General features: G+C 37.4%; 2 protein-coding genes across 3 annotated transcripts in view; one reads left to right on the top strand and one right to left on the bottom strand.

Moving 5' to 3' along the window:
- Nucleotides 1–813: 813 nt before the first annotated feature.
- On the top strand, nucleotides 814–15,530 carry LOC131105187 (dysbindin-A-like). Of its 2 annotated transcripts, XR_013627398.1 has the most exons (11): nucleotides 814–1,007; nucleotides 3,442–3,495; nucleotides 4,577–4,627; nucleotides 4,691–4,751; nucleotides 5,796–5,928; nucleotides 6,005–6,137; nucleotides 7,868–7,890; nucleotides 8,007–8,150; nucleotides 11,387–11,515; nucleotides 11,584–12,847; nucleotides 13,637–15,530. XR_013627398.1 is itself a non-coding variant. In XM_078790679.1 (10 exons), the coding sequence occupies exons 1-10, from the start codon at nucleotides 952–954 to the stop codon at nucleotides 11,775–11,777; spliced, it is 978 nt and encodes a 325-aa protein (XP_078646805.1). In that variant the 5' UTR covers nucleotides 814–951; the 3' UTR covers nucleotides 11,778–13,029. The 2 variants fall into 2 exon arrangements, 1 of the variants encoding a protein (XP_078646805.1); XM_078790679.1 differs by lacking the exon at nucleotides 13,637–15,530 and having other exon boundaries at nucleotides 11,584–13,029.
- The window catches only part of LOC131105180 (IgGFc-binding protein-like), a 57,358-nt gene continuing 53,686 nt past the window's right edge, over nucleotides 12,262–15,933 (bottom strand). The window contains exons 36-38 of the mRNA XM_078790508.1: nucleotides 14,841–14,983; nucleotides 14,698–14,766; nucleotides 12,262–12,692 (exon numbers count right to left, since the gene is read on the bottom strand). Of these exons, the coding sequence (XP_078646634.1) occupies nucleotides 14,734–14,766; nucleotides 14,841–14,983 (176 nt within the window). The 3' untranslated portion in view covers nucleotides 12,262–12,692; nucleotides 14,698–14,733. The remainder of the gene's footprint in view (nucleotides 12,693–14,697; nucleotides 14,767–14,840; nucleotides 14,984–15,933) is intronic.

The raw sequence follows: 15,933 nt of genomic DNA, 5'->3' as shown, positions 1-15,933 counted from the left end.
TCGAGGTCGGGTGCAGAGGATTTGTAGGCCAGTCTCTCATTAGAGCACTCAAGATGCTGGGAGTGAAGGGTCAGCATAACAAAAGAGCCATCAAGAACATCACTGACGCAGCAGAAAAGGCGTCCAGATGGCTGTGGATCAAGCGGGGAGATCCGTGGAGAACAACAAAAGCTACTTAGACACAAGCCGGGACTGATCAACCCGGCTGGGTCACCTGGGCAAGGGTGTCTGTTGTGAGACCCGAAACACCCAGTGAACCCAGGATACAACACTGATGATGTGTCTAAGTTGCACCGAAAGTGTATGTCAGAACTTCAAAGACACGTTCATATGTAGTATTCTACACTGGTCACTAGATGTCAGTAATGTTCCATTGCTGAGACAATCACCACCGTAGTACGTACCGGAAGTAACAACAACAAGGAAGTTGCTAACAGGTGTGAGTCTATACACATTATATTGTGTTATTAATGCTTTTTTCTACTAGATTGGGTAATCTGAGTGTAAAGGTGACTATTTCATGTCCAGTGTGTACATAATGGCGGGTCCTAAAGCCAATTAAATGTGATAAATGAGGGATGCCTTGCAGATCCATATAACTTAACCAGTGAATTATTATTATTATTATAAAAATATACAGTACAATATAGTGGCCAAGACCACCCTTTGCTTTAATTCAGCTTCCACTCCATAGAATACCATAGTGTCCCAACACAGACCATTGAGTGCTGCTGGCATTACTGTAGAAGTTGAAAGAAACTGGCATGAATCTATTAGGAATACCCCGTTTCATTAAATGTTGTTTCACAAAGAGACCAGAGAGGGCAGTAAAGAGTCTCCGGGGTTTACTGCCGCGTAGAAGAAGAATTGCGGAAGACGAGCATCAGCATGTAAAAGCGGATCCATTCCACAACACAGCACATCTTGGGAATTAAAGCACTCGGCGGAATCATGTTTGAAAACTTCAGGGAAAGACTTCACATGGTGCAACAGGATTTAACCACTGGGTTGGTATGATTCGTCCGTGCTTGTTTGCCGACATTTTAGTAGAGTGGAACGAACGCTGGCCTTGACTGTGACATAGTACATGACACATGAGTTGTGAATTACCACGCACACATAAACGGTCTTATAGCTAAACTGCTAAAAAAGCTAGGTTGTTAGCCTTTCCAAGTGATTGCTCTCAGCTGACGGTCATGTGATGTAAGATCAACTCTGCCTGTCAATCTGGGGAGAAAGTCGAGGTGGGCGGAACGATCCAAATATCGATACCATGGTGGTATCGCATCACCTTGTAAAAATTGCAACGTTAAAAAATGTCTCCTAACATTACATCTCTTTTTACCTTATTTCTGCTGCTTTTTTATTTCAACTTCTTGCAAATGTTCATCATGTAATATATGATTTTATTCATAATATTAGAACCTTTTTCCCCAACATCATTTTCCAAAAATGACAACTTTATTATTATTATTATTATTATTATTATTATTATTATTATTATTATTATTATTATTATTATTATTTGGTTTCTCATAACTTTACGACTTCAAAAAAATAACTTAAACATTTTTTTTCTCTTTACAGTATGACTTTTTTTTTTTAGAAAATGACTTAATGTAAGTACAGCTGCTCTTATTTTTATTTTACCACAATTTCACTTCCCTCCTGTGTTTTATTCCAATAATATTCCCATAAGATTCCCATAATATTAGAACCCCACCTCGTTTTCCAGAAATTACAACTTGATTTTTCTTTGTTTCTCATAAATTTCCAACTCTTTAATTTTTCAACTCTATGCAACAAAATATTTTTCTTCATATTTTAATATAATTTTCCCCATAATATTTTTATATTTTAATATTTCTCCTCATAGTATTTACTTGTTAAAAATGAAACTTATTAGAGTATGACGTGAACAATTATTATTATTTCCATATTTGCGGACAGAATCATGGAATTAGCCAATAACAACTGAATTAAAGTGGAATCTCGTGGAAATTATCACAATGGAAAAAACTTGGAATTGTAAAAAATTAAAAACAAAAAATTTAGAATCAGTATACGGATCAAAAAGATCTGCTGCTGCGACCCCGTAATCAGGGAAAAAGACGAAAGAAACAAACAAAAAACAAAAGTGGAATGAAATAAAACAAATTTCATGCTGATAAAATGACCTCATTTCTTCAGATAATATTATGAGTACTTACAATTTCAGCTTTCTTGCAAATATTTGTCTTGACTTGACTTTATTCCGCTGATCTTTTCTTCCACCTAATCGTCAAAAAATGGAAAAAAGGTTTTTTCTTGAATATTCCAACTTTGCTATTGAAAGGAAGTTGTTTTTTTTGACAATATGAAGATTACACAGAGTTTCTCTTCAATATTTATGTATGTGTTTGTAAAAGTAGGATGTGTCGACTAGGGATCGACCGATATGTTTTTTTTTTTCCGGGCCGATACCGATTTTTTTCCATCATGCTTACCCGATGGCTGATTTTGCTTGGGCCGATATTTGTGGCCGATACTGCTTTTGCTCCCTCAATTTTACATGAAAAATGACAATGATAACAAATATTACAGGTCTCAAATTGAAACAAATATTTATTGAAATGTAAACACTGAACACAGTAGGATTCAGCTTTCTTAAACACACATTTAAACGGCATTATCAACTTTAAAAGGAATAAATATTCAACCGTGTGCAAAAAATTTCTGTCGTAGTTTATGTTTTATCTAGCACTGATGTGATGACTGCTCCTCCGCAGTGTGACACCCCCCTCACCCACCTCCACACACACAAACACACACATCACACTGACACAATTTAGTATGATATATAAAACATTTCTCTCATCATTAAAGTTGGTGTTGTGCACGCTAGAGACCTCTGATAGCAGACACGGCTGCTCCAATTCCTACTGTGTGTGCGTGTGCATGCATGTTCGGAGAGAGCGCACACACATAACACAACACGCATTTAACCTCAGCCCGGCGATTGCTGAATGAAACTCCTCCAAACACCATGGGACTGAATTGCCAACGTTGCCATTAAAGCGGTGTTGGTAAAAGCTGTACATATTAGCCTCCAACTACATCAACAGCTCCCTAATTCCAACGGTAGGCACTTTTAAAGATGAAGCATTCAGCAGCATTCCTGTTGAAAACGTACCCTTGTTGTGATTCACCACTCTGTCCTCTGGCAACACAAAGCTGCCCGTCGGATGCCTGTCTGTAAATCATGTGGCGGAAAAATACATCGGCAAACCCACACGCTTATCGGCCGATACCGATTCAAGTAAATAACGCAAATATCGGCCCGATATATCAGCCGGCCGATGTATCGGTCGATCCTTAGTGTCGACATCCTTGGCCTTCTGGTGTGGAGTCTGTTTTGTTGTGTGTTGCACAGCTTGATGGTTTTGTTTTTGCTTCTGTTAGCCTGAAAACACTTGGAGACAAAACAAAGGAGTCCAAAAGCAGGAGGAAGTCCAGGTATGTTTGCTGCCCGTTTACAGTTTACAGTAATATGCACACATGTAAAATGAAGCATTGTCAAGCCTAAAAATGGTAATGGTAATGGTTCAATTTCATTTGAACATGCATCAGATTACAATTGAGTGCATCCCATAATCAGTTCACAGTTCCACATGTCCAAAAGGAGTAGGAAGAAGCAAAGCTTATTAAATCCTACCCCTCCATCTGGTACTTTTACAATCACTAACTGTTACATTTGTTCACTTCCTGCTTTCCATAATACAGTTTAAGGTTTTTTTTTTAATAATGCACCTTGTACCGAAGTACAACATTTTTACCACCTTCTAAATATGCTTTTTAACTTTATTAGAGCCCTCCTACACATGAAATAACACCCCTATAGTCACATTTACACTCAAATTAACAAATAAAATAGACATAAGGCAGATAAGACAGGTTTAATGGTAATGGTAATGGTAATGGTTTTATTTCATTTGAACATGCATCAGATTACAATTGAGTGCATCCCATAATCAGTTCACAGTTCCACATGTCCAAAAGGAGTAGGAAGAAGCAAAGCTTATTAAATCCTACCCTTCCATCTGGTACTTTTACAATCACTAACTGTTACATTTGTTCACTTCCTGCTTTCCATAATACAGTTTAAGGTTTTTATTTTTATGTTTTTATTTTATTTTTTTAATAATGCACCTCGTACGGAAGTACAACATTTTTACCAGCTTCTAAATATGCTTTTTAACTTTATTAGAGCCCTCCTGGACATGAAATAACACCCCTATAGTCACATTTACACTCAAATTAACTAATAAAATAATATAGGTTTAAGTTTTTTGTTTTGTTTTTTTAAAATAATGTACCTCGTGCCGAAGTGGTAATATGACCATACAAGGACATTAAAATAAAAATATTTGTAGCATATTCAGGAATCCTGCTTCACGAGTCACGGTGGGGTGTGGAACCAAATAGCCGCCTGCCGTAAAGGAGATTACCGTCTTCCTTTTGTGTTTTTCGTGGAACCAACCATCCATGACCAAGTCCTTTATTGCCTTTCCTCTACTTTGTCTTGTTTGCTTTCAAGGTTAGAAGAAAGTCTTCCTCAGTTCACTGCTGGACAAGACATCCTCAGCAGGTACACACACACACACACACACACACAAGAGATGTATGATGTGCCAATGTTGTGTTTGTGTAGGTATGAGGAGAGTTGGTTTGTGCTCCACAAGAAAACCAAAGACTGTGGTCAGGCTGCCGAGGTAAATCTACTTCTTCTTCTACTATTTTCATACTTGGCTAAATGAACCAAAATCTTCTCAGCGAGTAATTCACCAGAAGAAGAAGTTTAATCATGAGCAGCACCATTCATAGTGTTGATGGGATTTGGTTTCAGCCGCAGACACACGTCGTCCAATGTTTGGATGAATTTGCTGCAACGCTGTGAGTGTGCATGGTGTGTTGAATGAAGACATGGATCAGGCCGACACTGACAAAGCTTTTCTTATCCGACGGAATCAATGCAGCAGATGAAAGTAACGCCGCTAACGTGTCCAAGGAGATGCCTGTGGGACGTTCTTCAAGCATCATGTAACAAGAAAAAGCAGCAGTCATTTTACTAGAGTCAAATGAAAAAAATTAATATTCATTCAGGGGCACGGCGGTCTAGTGGTTAGTGCGCAGACCTCACAGCTAGGAGACCAGGGTTCAATTCCACCCTCGGGCATCTCTGTGTGGAGTTTGCATGTTCTCCCCGTGCACGCGTGGGTTTTCTCCGGGTACTCCGGTTTCCTCCCACAAAATGAATGAATATTCATTCATTTTCTGCCGCTTTTTCCTCACGAGGGTCGCGGGGGTGCTGGAGCCTATCCCAGCTGTCTTTGTGCGAGAGGCGGGGTACACCCTGAACTGGTGGCCAGCCAATCACAGGGCACATATAGACAAACAACCATTCACACTCACATTCATACCTATGGACAATTTGGAGTCGCTAATTAACCTAGCATGTTTTTGGAATGTGGGAGGAAACCGGAGTACCCGGAGAAAACCCACGCATGCACGGGGAGAACAGGCAAACTCCACAAACTCCACTCCCACGAGGGTGGATTTGAACCCTGGTGTTCCTAGCTGTGAGGTCTGCGCGCTAACCACTCGACCGCCCCAATATACTATTATGAAGAAGCTTAATTTAACATAACATAATTTTAATAGCATAACCATGAACTATGAAGGGTCATGTACTTGCCATGATGGGGGATGAAGAAGAAGAAGGTGGCTGTAATAAGTGTGTATTTTCTCTTTGCTAGGTGGTGGATGGGGACGTGGTGATGCTGTCAGCACTTTGGGAGAAGAGACGATCTGCACTGACGCAACTACAGGAGCAGTTGCAAAGCTTACCCGCTTTTATCGACCAACTCGACGCCGTCACGGCTTCCATAGGTGCCAGACGGGGGTGGGAACCAACATATTGTCGACCTGGAAGGTAAATGCTGCGTCTTTTTTTTCCTTTGTCCAGCTCATTTAGAAGGTGACTTTGAGGAGATGGAGAGCAGACTGGTGCACTTGGAGACGCTGTGTTGTCGCTGTGAGCAGCAGACGTCCAAACAGCATCATCTTGACCAACTGGAAACCTATAAGAAGCACAAGAGGTACCATCTTCATGACACAAGAAACATATGCCTTCTACTCATTTCATACATTGCTAATCTTCCACACGACAGAGTACACTAATGTACCTTTATGGCCCTCCATTGCTTCCACATAGAAAACATTTTACCACCTTCTAAATAAGGACCAACCGATACATCGGCCGGCCGATATATATCGGGCCGATATTTGCGTTCTCTGTGAATGTCCTGGAGTGGCCCAGCCAGAGTCCAGACTTGAATCTGATCGAACATCTCTGGAGAGATCTGAAAATGGCTGTGCACAGACGTCTCCCATCCAACCTGATGGAGCTTGAGACTTATTGCAAAGAAGAATGGGCAAAACTGCCTAAAGATAGGTGTGCTAAACTTGTGGGATCATATTCAAAAAGACTTGAGGCTGTAATTGCTGCCAAAGGTGGATCAACAAAGTATTAAGCAAAGGCTGTGAATACTTATGTAAATGTGATTTTTTTGTTTTTTATTTTTAATCAATTCAAAACATGTCAAAAAAACCTTTTTCACATTGTCATAATGGAGTATTTTGTGTAGAATTTTGAGGTAAGAGATTAATTTAATTCAGTTTGGAATGAGGCTGTAACATGACAAAATGTAGAAAAAGTGAAGCGCTGTGAATACTTTCCAGATGCACTGTATAAGACACATTGAAGTCACGAATTTGTCATGAAATTCTAATGGTAATGGTAATGGTAATGGTAATGGTAATGGTTTAATTTCATTTGAACATGCATCAAATTACAATTGAGTGCATCCCATAATCAGTTCACAGTTCCACATGTCCAAAAGGAGTAGGAAGAAGCAAAGCTTATTAAATCCTACCCTCCGTCTGGTACTTTTACAATCACTAACTGTTACATTTGTTCACTTCCTGCTTTCCATAATACAGTTTAAGTTTTTTTTTATTTTTTTATAATGTACCGAAGTACGAGGTGATATGAGCATCCAATGCCATAATGTGTACCATAGTAAGTGTCAATATAGTGATAGTGATGGCTAGCATAACGTAGTCCTAGCATAGAAGTGTTTCAAATGTACTTCTTCCCTGAGATCATATTTCTCCTCTCTTGTAGAGAAGTATTGGATGACATTTTTAGCTAATTGCTTGTTTTTAGCCTTATGTATTATTTTAGCTGTTTGAAGATGAACTATATCAGCAAGTTGAAGTATTTGTGATTTTAGAAATAAGGAGTTAGTATGTTCTCTGTAGGCGGCATTATGAATTATCCTTACTGACCTTTTTTGCAGTACATTTAGCGAGTGAAGATTGCTTTTATAGTTATTATCCCATATTTCCACACAATAAGTAAGATATGGTAGAACCAGAGAGCAATAAAGAGTGTGGAGTGATTTCTGATTGAGAACAAATTTTGCTTTGTTCAATACTGAAATATTTCTGGCCACCTTATGTTGTATATTTGTAATATGAGGTTTCCAGCTCATATTTTCATCTATTGTGATCCCCAGAAATGTATTTTCCTTCACCCTTTCAATGTCCACACCGTCTATTTGTATTTGCTGGTGCGTGTCCTTTCTGCTGTTACCAAACAGCATGATTTTAGTTTTATTTAGGTTCAAGGATAAATTATTATTATCAAAGCATCTTTTTAATATGGCCATTTCTACTTTTGATGTACAGGATAAAAAGTGTAATCTGTTGTATGTGGAGTGTGTTGCTGTTCTAATGGGAGTTTGTCTGATCTTTCTTTCCAAAGGAGAGAATTGAAGTCACTGGAAGGTGAGCTCTTGTTTTTCCATGTTATTGCTGCAAGTCTGGGAAGTAAAAGGATGCTCGAGCTCACCCAAGCGTCCTGGAAGAACGTGTGAAATATGACGTGTCTTCCGTGCACACAGCCCAGCTCAACAGCGAGCACGCGCACAAAGCCGCCCAACTGGAGCGAAGTCGCCAGCAGAAACTGAAGCAACGGCAAAAAGTCTACGAAGAAGCCTTTCACCAAGACCTGGAACAATACCGCTCCACCGGATTCATTCCCAGACGTACGTACACCTTTACCTGCACCCGTCCCTCTCTCTCTACTACTACTACTACTACTCTACTACACATACAGTACATATTATCCTTCTAAAAAGCAATATATAGTACAGTAAACACTAAGGGTGTGGAAGATAATCGATATTAATCGATACATCGATGTGAGTGCAGCGGCTCATTCACTGGGTCGACTTCACTGCATACGCATGCAATTGACGGGTGAGGCCGAGATTCATCGCGATGCGTTTGTGGATATCGGTAAAATCTGATTCAAGCGCCGTTTTATTAATGTTCAACTTCACCCCATATGCTGTTCCCCAGGCGCCATGAATGCACCATCATTATTTGGCGTTTTGTATTGAATACGAACGGAAGCCGTTCGTATCCCCCCCCCCGCACCGTTTAACCTTCCTCTTGTGTTAGCTTTCTGGTATCATCTCTTATGTTAACGGGTGGGTTTTGACCCATGTATTAAATCAGCTATAAAATACACTAAAAACAATAAGTTACCATCAAATTTGCTTCTCATGTCTTGGTTACCTTCTTAGGCTTCCTCATTCATGAAAATGTTGCTTTTAATACTTTTGGTGTGGGCATGTAGGCCTTTTTTTGTCACTATACCCCTCCATTTCAATTTCCAAAAATGGTCAAATGAACCTCAAAAGAATCATATTCATAAATTATTAGCCCTCTGGCTATTACTGAGGGATATAGAACATATCTCTTAAATCAATTAGTTTGATTTATTTTCTCATTTTAGTATTAATCACTAAAGAAACATCTATGGTGTTGGGGTGAATTTTGACCCATATATATTCATGTCAAGAAAAGGTATAAAAAGTGATTGTTTTCAGCAACAGAACTTTAGTATAAAGTGAAATGAAAAATCAGAACAGGTCCAGATCTTGGTTCACTGTACTTCTTGCCATTCTTTCCATGATCCAAATTGTAAATGTGAAATCAGCCATCAGTCAAATGAGTGAATTCACCTCACATGTCTGGACCTTGTTTTTCTGCTGGTATACTGGAAAAGCGGTCAAAATGAGAATCCCCTGAAGCTTCCATGATGAGAAGAGGAGCTGGTTGTCATTGTGTTGGCTAATTGTACACTTATGATTTCAGTTGTGGCTCATAATATTGCTTTATAATCATATTATTATAACTGGGTCCAAACCGACCCTAACAATACAGTGGTCATAATTTCAACCAGACCATTTTAAAATGTAGTAAAAATTATTATTTTGGTTTTATTTTGTTGAAATAGAGTTTCCTGACAAAGTCAAAAAGCCTTGATGCAATAAACAAATGTTATGGGATTCTTTTTATGCATTAAAATGTAAAACGGGTCGGTGCCGACCCTAACACAAGAGGAAGGTTAAATGGTAAGTTTGGAAACATTATGGATTCACAAAGAACGGCGGAAAGCTCATAGTGCTCCTCACTACTTTATTAGCGTAGCTCCTAGTGCATTCATATTAGCAGTATGTTTAGCAGACAGGAATATAAACAAACATTGATTGCACTGCGGGTGGCACGGCAGTCGAGTGGTTAGCGTGCAGACCTCACAGCTAGGAGACCAGGGTTCAGTTCCACCCTTGGCCATCTCTGTGTGGAGTTTGCATGTTCTCCCCGTGCAAGCGTGGGTTTTCTCCGGGTACTCCGGTTTCCTCCCACAGACATGCTAGTTTAATTGGCGACTCCAAATTGTCCATAGTTGATCATTGATTCATTAGAAACCTCAGCACAAACATTCGATATTGGTTGATATCTCATAATTTCGACTTTTATCAATTTCCATTTTTTATCTCAGAATTTCCATTTTTCATCTAAAATGTGTTACTTTTTAATCTCTTAATTATGCATTGGGATATTTTTTTAATGATGTTATATTACACTGTATGTTTAATCTACGTATGTGTTATGTATTATGTGGTGTTACTTTGAAAAGGTACATGTATTTATGGAAGCCCCTTTCAACCACTGAAAGGGAAATATAATATGACTTTTTAGTTTTTATTTCAAAATTAGGTCTTTTTATGTCATCATTGTCATCAAATTTTGATCAACTTGTGTTAGTTTTAACTTTCTAATCCTATATTGACTTTATTTGATAATTATGACTTTTAATCTCAAAATTATGAAATCATAAATTTGACCTATCTTTTGATTTGTAGTATCATAACTTTTTATCTCAAATGAATTTGGATTCCCCCCCCCCCCGATCATGAAAAACAACAATTAAAAAATGCTGTATACAACACATACGTGTTCATTCCGCCACAGGAGACATTAAAAAAGTAACGAAATATTAAAAAGTAACACATTTTAGATGAAAAATGGAAATTATGAGATAAAAAATGGAAATTGACAAAAGTGGAAATTATGAGATGAAAGTTGAAATCAAAGATAAAAAGTATGAGATACAATGTCATAGTTGAGATTAAAACTCATAATTATGAGAAAAAAACTTGAAATTGTGAGATATTAACTAACGTTAAAACTAATACAAGTTGAAATTATGAAATAAAGTCAATATAGGATTAGAAAGTTAACTAAAGTTAAAACTAAAGTTGATAAAAATGTGATGAAAATGATGACATAAAAAGACCTAATTTTGAAATAAAAACTAAAAAGTCATATTATATTTCCCTTTCAGTGGTTGAAAGGGGCTTCCATAAATACATGTACCTTTTCAAAGTAACACCACATAATACATAACACATACGTAGATAAAACATACAGCCTAATATAACATCATTAAAAAAATATCCCAATGCCAGGTCATAATTAAGAGATTAAAAAGTAACAAATTTTAGATGAAAAATGGAAATTCTGAGATAAAAAATGGAACTTGATAAAAGTCGAAATGATGTCAACCAATATGGCATGTTTGTGCTGCTAGTCAGGTTTCTAATGAATCAATGATCAACTAAATGGTACAATCCGGGCATGTCGGCATGATGATGCTTGTATCGGCTGATATCGGGAATTGAGAGTTGGACATTATTGGCATATCAGGTTTTGGCAAAAAAGCCAATATCGGACACCCCAAATTTTCATCATTGTGTAATGTATGCATGAATTTGTTCTTTCAATGTTCTTTAAATGCTTCATTTTGCTGAATGAATTTAAAGAGACGGTACTCTAGAAAAGACCAAGTGTTGTTGAGAGAAAGCGTAGATGCCGACGGCGCGTATGAGAGGAAACGGGAGTGAAGTGTAAGGTGAAGCTGTCAATCCAGACGCAGCAGAAGCGGCGGCGATGGGGGTTCTGGATCAGATGACGTTCACCGACCCGTCAGACCAGGAGGCTTTGGATGACTTCTTGAACTCCGGAGACGACACCAGCACCGAGTCGTCCCTCACCTCAGGTGACGCCGTTTCAAACCCAGACGCTCACTCCGTCAATACCCGGCTAACGGGTCCGCGTCTCCAACAGGTCCGGACCTCCAGTCTGACTTGGACAAAACCTGCTCTGATAAGGACTCTGAATGTGTGCAAGAGGACGAGGACGGCGACGGTCACACGGTTCAGTCGGATGAGGAGGACATTCAGCCCGACATGACGTTGGTGGTTGACGCGGCCGGGGGCTCGGAGGACAGTGACTCTGTGGGGGACGCGCCTTCCGGTTAACCTGCTCCAGAACCATCTCGAGTATGCTTCACCCGGGGAAACACGCTGCCTGCTACTAGTCGGCCCCAAATATGGCGGCCGTTGGTGACTCCTGCTTGTCGTGTTCATGATCCACTCGAGTCTTTAGTAAGTAAATCAACATTTCAACCCCATCTTTCCGTTTCTGTACACCCTTCTTAACATCTCATCCAGTGTCAGTGTACCCTTGGGGTTTTGGCAATGAAAAGCCTATTGGTGAAGTCTGGTGCTTGTGTGTCTCATCCAACGTTGGCCAGCATAGAATATAGAATAGTCATCACAACCTCTTTCAACACGTCTCCTGAATACTTTGGATTTGGATTTGACTTCCGGCTGCGCAGCGATCGAGTGGTTAGCGTGCAGACCTCACAGCTAGGAGACCAGGGTTCGATCCCACCCTCGGCCATCTCTGTGTGGAGTTTGCATGTTCTCCCCGTTTTCTCCGGTTTCCTCCCACATTCCAAAAACATGCTAGGTTAATTGGCGACTTTGGGTGTTCCTAATGATTTGACCTTGTGAGCAAGCACTGCATGAAGAGCCCACCCCAGCGGTACTGCTGACATTTTATTTGAACAAGAAGAGATCCTGAGATGGTCTCAACAAAACCATTCAGTTTTACCCAAAACCCCCCTAAACTTATCATAGAATTTGCTGACTTTTTAAGAAATGTTATTTCCACAAAAACAAGCTCTGTGCTACAGTTGGCCCCCGGGGCCACACATTGGACACCACTGCTGCAAAGCCCCCATTATTTCCCCCCAGATAGCAACAGGCGTACAGACAGTTGAGTCCCTTGCAGAAAGCAGCTTTAAAGATTCTCCCCTTTTTCCCACAATCCCTTTCTCCACATGGGCGCCGTCTTCATGCAGGATGTCCTCTTGAAGGACATGGACACACCTTAGGAGATACAAATTCGCATTAGGAAACACACATCCAAGTCAGCAGAGAAGAAGTCATAATTATCTGATAAAGTCGACAATATGAGAGAAAGTCAGAATGATGACATAAAAACGAACAAAGTTAGGAGATAAAAGTCACAATTATGAGATAAGGCATGATTAAAAGTCATAATTAAGAGGTAGGATAGTAATAATTATGAGCTAAAAAGTTGTAAATATGACAGAAAAGTCATAATTATGAGACACAAAGTTGGAATTATGACCAAAAAGTCAAGGTTATGAGATAAAATGTCCAAATTCAGAAATCAGAGTCAGACGTATGAGATCAAAAGTTTTAGATAAATCATAACTGAGATTTGAAAAATTATGAGTCATACTAACGGATAAAGTCACAATTATGACAAAATTAAGTCTTAATTATGAGATAAAAAGTCAAAAGTATGAGAGAAATCATTACTGAGAATGAAAAAAATGAAAAATGATGAGTCATACTAACAGATAAAGTCACAATTATGACAAAATTAAGTCGTAATTATGAGATAAAAAGTCAAAAGTATGAGAGAAATCATAACTGAGATTTTTAAAAAATACATCAAAATGATGAGAAAAAGTTGCAATTATGAAAGAAAAAGTCCAAATTGTGAGATTAAAAAAAATGTACAATGATGAGCTGAAGTCATCAAGTCAGAGTCAGATGTATGAGATCACAAAATGAAGTCTTAATTATGAGATAAAAAGTCAAAAGTATGAGATAAATCAAAGCTGAGAGTTAAAAAATGAAAAATGATGAGTCATACTAACAGGTAAAGTCACAATTATGACAAAATTAAGTCGTAATTATGAGTTAAAAAGTCAAAAATATGAGAGAAATCATAACTGAGATTTAAAAAAAACATAAAAATGAGAAAAAGTCACAATTATGAGATAAGTCATGATTAAAAGTCATAATTAAGAGGTAGGATCGTAACAATTATGAGAATAAATGTTGTAAATATGTGAAAGTCATAATTATGAGATGCAAAGTTGGAATTATGACCAAAAAGTCAAGAATATGAGATAAAATGTCCAAATTCAGAAATCTGAGTCAGACATATGAGATCAAAAGTTTGAGAGATATCATAACTGACATTTAAAAAATGAAAAATTATGAGTCATACTATTATGAGATAAAAAGTCAAAAGTGTGAGAGAAATCATAACTGAAATTTAAAAAAAATGTCAAAATGATGAGAAAAAGTCGCAATTATGAAAGAAAAAGTAAAAACTGTGAGAAAAATGTACAATGATGAGCTAAAGTCATAAAGTCAGAGTCAGACGTATGAGATCAAAAGTTTGAGATAAATCATAACTGACATTTTAAAAAATGAAAAATGATGAGTCATACTAACAGATAGTCACAATTATGACAAAATTAAGTCGTAATTATGAGATAAAAAGTCTAAAGTATGAGAGAAATCATCACTGAGATTTCAAAAAAAGGTCAAAATGATGAGGAAAAAGTCGCAATTATGAAAGAAAAAGTCAAAATTTTGAAAAAATGTACAATGATGAGCTAAAGTTCAGAGTCAGTCAGTATGAGATCAAAAGTTTGGGATAAATCATAACTGAGATTTAAAAAAAGAGAAAAATGATGAGTCATACTAACAGAAAAAGTCACAATTATGACAAAATTAAGTTGTAATTATGAGATAAAAAGTCAAAAGTATGAGAGAAATCATAACTGAGATTTAAAAAAATGAAAAATGATGAGTCATACGAATGGATAAAGTCACAATTATGACAAAATTAAGTCGTAATTATGAGATAAAAAGTCAAAAGTATAATTATAATAATATAATAAATTATAACTGAGATAAAAAAAAACGTCAAAATGATGAGAAAAAGTCGTAATTATGAAAGAAAAAGTGAAAATTGTGAGATAAAAAAAGAACAATGATGAGCTAAAGTCATAACTGAGATGAAGTTCTCAGATGAAAAGTCCACATGAGGATAGGAAAGCCATACCTTGGGGATATTTTGGCGGAGTGGAAACCCTGACACTCACTGACACTGGGCCAATGGCACGCAGCCGCCCTAAAAGCAAACCCCATCAGGCTCAGTGCGACACTTTTTGGTGGAATGAAAGAAAACCCATAAAATAATCTCACGTGAGTGAAAAAGTATCCAGGGTTACACACACAACCCTCACTGGGGGGGCTTTTACACTCCACGGGTGACGACAAAGACGCGCAGCTGAGTGGACATCCTGGCGCTGCGACGCTGTACATGCTGTTGGCGGGACACTGCATCCCTGACACACACACATACACACATACACACAACACAGAAGGCCTCATCTGGTGTTTCCTTGGAAGGAAGGAAGGAAGGATGGAAGGATTTCTCCACATCCTCAGTCATATTGAAATGTGATGATGTTATATTAGGCTGTATGTTTTATCTACGTATGTGTTATGTATTATGTGGTGTTACTTTGAAAAGGTACATGTATTTATGGAAGCCCCTTTCAACCACTGAAAGGGAAATATAATATGACTTTTTAGTTTTTATTTCAAAATTAGGTCTTTTTATGTCATCATTTTCATCAAAATTTTATCAACTTGTGATAGTTTTAGTTTTAACTTTAGTTAACTTTCTAATCCTATATTGACTTTATTTCATAATTATGACTTTCAATCTCCTAATTATGACTCTCATAAATTTGACTTTTTATCTTTTGATTTGTAGGATCATAACTTTTTATTTCAAATGATTTTTTAGGTCAAAATTTCCACTTTTTATGTCATTATTTTTTTTAATCGCAGAAATTTTATTTTGTAATTTGGACCTTTTCTTTCTCAAAAATACAACATTTTAACTCGTACTTTTGATTTTTTTTTTAAATTTCTTTTCATCTTACAATTTACATTTTCTATCTCACAATTTCAACTTTTTTTTCATAATTATGACTTTTTAATCTCACAACTGTGACATTGTATCTCATACTTTTTATCTCTGATTTCAACTTTTCATCTCATAATTTTGACTTTTATCAACTTCTATTTTTAGCTGATAATTTCCATTTTTCATTTAAATGTGTTTAAATGAAATGTCTTTTTATTCTCTTAACTATGACCTGGCATTGGGATATTTTATTTATTTAGCTTATTATGTTAACATTTAATTATCTAGGTCTTTTTATGTCATAATTTTCATTTAACTTTCGTTAACTTTCTAATCCAATATTGACTTTATTTCATAATT

Source organism: Doryrhamphus excisus, linkage group LG5 (genome assembly GCF_037039965.1).
Source record: "Doryrhamphus excisus strain RoL-2023G ecotype Guam linkage group LG5, RoL_Dexc_Guam_v1.1, whole genome shotgun sequence".
NCBI lineage: Eukaryota > Metazoa > Chordata > Actinopteri > Syngnathiformes > Syngnathidae > Doryrhamphus > Doryrhamphus excisus.
The sequence above is the reverse complement of the archived record's forward strand: the minus strand, read 5'-3'. Positions and strand labels throughout refer to the sequence as shown.